This window comes from Natrix helvetica (genome assembly GCF_964273705.1).
Source record: "Natrix helvetica genome assembly, chromosome: 16".
Classification (NCBI taxonomy): Eukaryota; Metazoa; Chordata; class Lepidosauria; order Squamata; family Natricidae; genus Natrix; species Natrix helvetica.
In genome coordinates, this window is record NC_138563.1 from 1,373,391 (window position 1) to 1,379,425 (window position 6,035).

Genomic DNA, 6,035 nt, shown 5'->3' on the forward strand with positions numbered 1-6,035 from the left:
CCCCAGACTTCCTGTTCATAAACAACACGCCTAACAGGGACATCCCATGTGAGAAGGTTGGGTGGTGGAATTCCATCACCACGTTAGTTGGAAAAGATTTGTTCTACAAGTCAGATTTGCCGAGTGAAGTGTGCGTTCTTACTAGTATTACACAATATACATACTCATTTGCATTGGCAGTTTAAGTGCCTTGGGAGTGAGGGAGCATTGATGTTACAACCTCAAGTATTTAAGTAACTGAAAAGAAGAAGCTAGATGACAAGGTGTTGGACCTTACACATGGTCCCTCAAAGTTTAGACAACAAGAATATCTCTGTTCAATCACCCCCGTTTATTTTGAGCAATTCAAAGGAACAAGAAAGCTCCCCAAAGCAGGGGATAAATATGAAGTGAGCATCTTATTGCAAGAAAAGAGTCCAATAAACAAAAACAGATCAGGTCACCGTAGATCTTCAGCTTCCTGGAAGATCAGGAAACAAACCAAGATCGTCGCAATTCTTCCTCGGGTCTAGAACCGGTAAATGCTAGAGCTGTAGGGAGTGCTTGGCAGCGCTCGGGAGTAGAAGCTGGAAGCCCGGCTCGCTTGTGGCAGACTGCGCTGGTTATTGATGGCGCATGGATTGCATTGCTCGATGCACAGAGGCTGGTCAGGGCAGCAGATGGAAGGACCTGGGATGGTGAGGATGAAAGGAGGTGGCTGGACCGTCACCATCGAAGGAGGACACGAGAAGGTACAGTGGTCCGGCATGTTGGAGCCAGCAGACATGTTGCAGTTCAGCGTCAGATCTGCGAACGAAGAGAAACACCTTCATGTGTAATGGGCAATGCCCAGCGAGGCTCAGATCTTTTGAGATGCACACTGTACATTCCAAATATGTGGAATTGAGTGATAATTTACTTTCTTTTCAGAGTTTGGGAGATGCACCATAGGGTGCCCTTCCAAATGGGTTGGGTTCCATTTAATGTACGTTTTGATGTTGGGATTCTTGATTGCTTCCACCTTCAGAGGACTTTAGAAAGAATAGCAGCAAACGACGCTAAGGCAAACAATAGGAACAATAGCACCCAAGGGTTGTGTAGATTATGAATCATCCCAAAAGCCCAAGTTTATACAAGCTCAAAAGTGGGAAACACCCTTGGCTCCAACGAAACACCTTCACAAGACGTTTCTTCTCCCACCACCTTTCTCAGTAGGTGACAACCTTCAAGAGGCACTTGGGTTATTCAGGCATGGTAGATGGAACCCACCTGAGATAGGCCATCTTGTAGATACCCAATCCCTGAGCCACATCGGGCTTTATAGGTGAGGACCCTAAGTCACCCACATCCACCACCAAAACCTAACCAGGTTTAATCCTAATTATGTAGCAACGCAGCTGCTTGATCAGTATTGGACAGAGCCTAGAAGGACTTAGTTGGACCTCAACACCAGAGATTGAAGTGGTGGCTAGGAATGACTTCAGGAAACATGAAGTGGCTGGAAACATGAAGTGGCTGTGGATAGTTTTGTTCTAGAGATGTTATGATGGGCCTTGGAATTTTAGATTTGTCCATTCTAGAGACATTTTTAGGGAATAATGTTCTGCACTCACCTAATCCTTGAGCCCCTTATTCTATGTTTTAACTCTTTCTTGTGGAGAAGAAATGCCAGATCATTAAACCTCTTGTGCTGATTTCCCTGTGTTTAAAACCAAAATCTAATTCAAGAAGCTATTGGAAGCTACGGAATCACAATTTGTTTTTCAACTAGCTGATAACCTGGTGTAGCCTGGGTATGTTTTTTTCCCCAATCCTGCATTAGAGGGAGCCCCCTTGTGGAGTATTACGAAGCCATTACCATGGCAACTCCACTGTGATGTACAGTAGAAGCCATTTTAAGGCACAACAGGCTGTACCTTAACAGAACTTGAATCCAAAATGCACACTGTCAAAACTATACTGTGACTTGGCACTATAGATACAATTCAATCCTTTTCATTTCAGCGGCCCAGGCATTCCAGAGTTATGCTGGAACACACACACACACACACACAGACACACACACACACACCTTGAGGGGGTTGTTAGGGGTATCTTACCCCTCACAGTATTTGTTTCCAGAGAGTAGGCCATCTGTGTACCAAGTTTGGTTGAAATTGTTCGAGGCATTCCAGAGTTATGCTGGAACATACACACATACACAAATACACAGTCATTTATATATGTATAGAGAAAAGACAGTAGAATCACTAAAACAGGAGAAGAACCAAATCCTAAGAGACATCATCAAACATCTTCATGCACCTGGACATAGAAACGCACCAAGATGCCCCAGATCCTGAAAGCACGTACCTGAATCCTCGGAAGTAGATGGGGAGATGGATGAGATTCTGGGGGATGAACCCTTTATAGTGTTTATCGGATGGCCTGGGGGCACATTTAAGAATTCTGTTGGGGATGGTGTCGTTGTTGTCTTGCTGAATCGGTCAATTTCCATGAGGAACTCCCCAAGATTCTTCTAAAGTAATGGCTCCCTGTCTTTGATGATAGATACATTTATGAATGATTAATTCGCGATCATCTCCCAAACTCAGCTGAACAGCACGGTTTCATCAGACGGTTGGCCAACCTCATTCCCAATGGAATTATTCGTGGAAGACACATTACTTCATCGCCTGAAGCTGCTTTCTAAGCAGGAATACCCACCAACTAGCTTTTCCTGAACACTTGCGGTGCCAGTTATCCTCCACCTTCAATGTTTTGCTGACAAGCCTGGAATGAAGACGTTGACCTTAAGGTTAAGAAGAGAAGAAGCTTCCGTACGTCAAGAAATCCATGGAATATACAGGATAACAGAGTTGGAAGGGACCTCGGAGAAGGAGACCTTATACCATTTCAGACAAATGGTTCTCCAACCTATTCTTACAAACCTTCACTGATGGAGGCCACCCATTTTTGGGGTCTGTTTGGACCAGTCTTATTGTAACTGACTCAAAGTGGATCTCTTAAGTTTTCAGATAGGACTGTTTATGGTGAACCAGAGACGTTCTGACTGAAATCTAGATGTTCTTCAGTCAATGCACAGTTGTGTACTTATTTTTTGAAATGGAAAGAAAGATGAGAAGCAGAGTCTTTATAGCTATGTACAATGAGATACATATCAAATGAAACAATACCATATTTCTCATCCCTGGTGGCAAAACCAGGTCCATCCGTGAAGATTTAAGTAAAATACTGTCTTCTTGATTTCATAATTCATCAAGGGAACACTCCTTTGGATACCGGCCAAAATAGAACTGCTATTAACTTGATTTTTCTATCTTCTATTAGATCCTTCTTTTAATATCATGAAAGTAGTTATTTTCATCAGTCTGGGGGGAGCAATTTTTTAATCGTCTATCTAACTGCTGGATGAATTGATCCATACTTATCTATTCAATCCAATACTTCTACATCATCTTCAAATTCAACAATGGTGGTAACTGACATAAAAGTGTAAAGGACCCCAATACGATAGTTGGTGGTTAAAGTCCACGGATTCAACAAAATTAAAACTGAAGGAAGATCAGCATGAAGTACAACAGAAGATTTAAGTGTCTATGGAGATTCTCCACCATCCAGGTCATGCTTGTCCCAAAGGTGCTTTTTCAAGAGGCAATTGGACTTTCTGGTATTTTTTTGAAGATGTTTCACTTCTCACCCAAGAAGCTCCTTCAGCTCTGTCTTGATTTTCATCCAAGAAGCTTCTTGGAGGAGAAGCAAAGCATCTTCAAAGAAAAAACAGAAAGTCCAGTTGCCTCTTGAAAAAGCATCTTTGGAGCAGCAGGAGATTGTGTCTTTAATGCTCAAAGGCTTACAGAAAGAGTTGGGTCTTTTCTACTTCTGAAATCCAGATGAGGTTCACCTGGATCTCGGGAGAACGTTTGTTCCATGGAGTTGGGACTACCACAGAGTGTGGTGGCGGCACTATCTCTGGGCTCCTGTCCTCTCCAACCTCATGACCCATAGTATTCCACCCTATCTTCTCTATGTGGTCGACAGCTTGAGCCACACCCTGAATCATCTCCAGATGTTCTCCCACCTTAAAACACCCTTCCTGAAATTGCGAAGTTTTTAAAATGAGAGCATTGGATGCAGAAGAAATTAAATATTCTATTTTTGTTTACTATTCCTCCTTAGAGGAGTATATGTATGACAAATCAAGATAAAACAAGTTTAGAAGCGTCTTTCTAGTTTTTATCGTGTTCTATACCTCCCAGGAGATACTTTTCTTGTGGGAGAAACCTCAAATTATAGTCATGAATTGCCCGTTCTATTTATGAACCCAGCAGTCTTGCAAATCTCAAGATAATGATATGTGGGTGTTACACCCTCTTGTTATTTCCTTGCAACTGACTCAAACCATGCTCAAATATTCAGTCAGGTTTCACCTGTGGTTTGTTCAAGGACAAGAATCAAGATGAAGATATTTGGCACTTCCCTGAGCACTGGACTTCGAAGGGAGGAGTCCCTAAGAAGTTAAGTTATGTGGTCCTTGGTGGATCTCACTGGTGTTGACCTCACTGTTGCCCTACTCACTTCTTTAGGAATTCTAGAGAAAGCCTTCAAAAGTTGCTTGAAGGAATCTCAACATGTTTTTTTTTAATATACCCTTCCTTAAATCCAGCTTGAATTTTGCTTTTCTGTTGGCATAACTTGGTGCAACTTCATACCAGATACAACATATTAAGTAATGATCTGTAGAGATTCTCAGTCTTTGAGATTCACGGACAGATCTTCACACTCCTGAAACGAATCTAACAACTGAATGAACGAATTGTTTCCTGCAAAAGCCCACTCCTCTTTCGCTCCTCTTTTATGTCCTATGGGAGGGGACATTGGCCGTCCACCTGTGGCTTTACTCCCAAGTCTACCCTGATTTCTGAGCTGTTCTTTTCTTGTGGCAGCTCTGCGCATGCGCACACGGGGAACAGGCTCCAGCTGTTCGTCTGCCTCACTGCTCTCTAGCTCCGAAGGCATCTGATCACTGCCAGACGGCCTCGGCCCCGTCTCTGCCTCCGACGCATAGCCCTCGTTGGAGCCTTCCCCAGACTCCAGGACTGGCCCATGTTCCTCCCCAACCGTCCTCACTGTCAGACTCTGTTGCCAGCTCTGCTGGCCGCTGGCGGGCCACAACAGATGACTTCTGTTTGTAGCCTGTTGTTGTCCCTGATTTTTGTACTTGAGGGCGACCCATGCCACAGAATTCACCCTGCCCAAACGGGAAGGAGATGAACAGCAATTTCAGTCTGGGGTTCGGTGAGCAGGACAAGAAAACGACATTTTTATCCCAGCCCGTTCATCCGTGGGAATGTCACCAGACATGTCCTCCTGGGATCTGAAGGGAGAATCCCTTTCAACCTGTCAAGCTGTGGCTTGAGCTCTCCAAGATAATGTGAGTTAATCACAGTTGGGGTGGTACAGCTTATTGCAAGGGTGAGTTTCCTGCCTACTCAGGAACATAACTACTTGTATAATGCAAAGTGTTATGCCATGTTGCTTTATAAGGCGCCATGCTGGGGATGTATATTATAATATAAAGCAGGGATGTCAAACTCAATTTCATGGAGGGCCGCTTGAGGGTTGTGTTTGATCTTGGGAGGGGGGTGGGGCATCTTTTGCTGTTTCCAGGGCAGCCCGATTGGGGCAGATCTGGCCCAGGGGCCTTGAGTTTGACTCTTCTGATATTAAGGCGTCAAACAGAGAAACCTGCATTTTGAAAGTCTAGTTTTATTTTATTTTTTAAACACACGCACACACACAAATCAGATTAACTTTCCTTCTAATGTAGAACAAAGACTTCTCCACTCCATTCCATCCTTCACTTAACGGTAAAAGTTCCCCTCGCACATATGTGATAGTCGTTCCCGACTCTAGGGGGCAGTGCTGATCTCCGTTTCAAAGCCGAAGAGCCAGCGCTGTCCGAAGACGTCTCCGTGGTCATGTGGACGGCAAGACTCAACGCCGAAGGCGCATGGAACGCTGTTACCTTCCCACCAAAAGTGGCTCCTATTCCT

General features: G+C 44.1%; 1 protein-coding gene across 2 annotated transcripts; it reads right to left on the reverse strand.

Moving 5' to 3' along the window:
• Positions 1 to 312: 312 nt before the first annotated feature.
• Positions 313 to 2,489, reverse strand: LOC309399855 (uncharacterized protein). 2 transcript variants are annotated; one of them, XM_081967999.1, is made up of 2 exons: positions 2,332 to 2,489; positions 313 to 786 (listed from the first exon to the last, which is right to left on the reverse strand). In XM_081967999.1, exons 1-2 carry the CDS (start codon positions 2,474 to 2,476, stop codon positions 509 to 511), a joined length of 423 nt encoding a protein of 140 aa, XP_081824125.1. In that variant the 5' UTR covers positions 2,477 to 2,489; the 3' UTR covers positions 313 to 508. The 2 variants fall into 2 exon arrangements, with proteins under 2 accessions (XP_081824125.1, XP_081824126.1); XM_081968000.1 differs by lacking the exon at positions 2,332 to 2,489 and adding an exon at positions 2,079 to 2,123.
• Between the last annotated feature and the right edge of the window lie 3,546 nt (positions 2,490 to 6,035).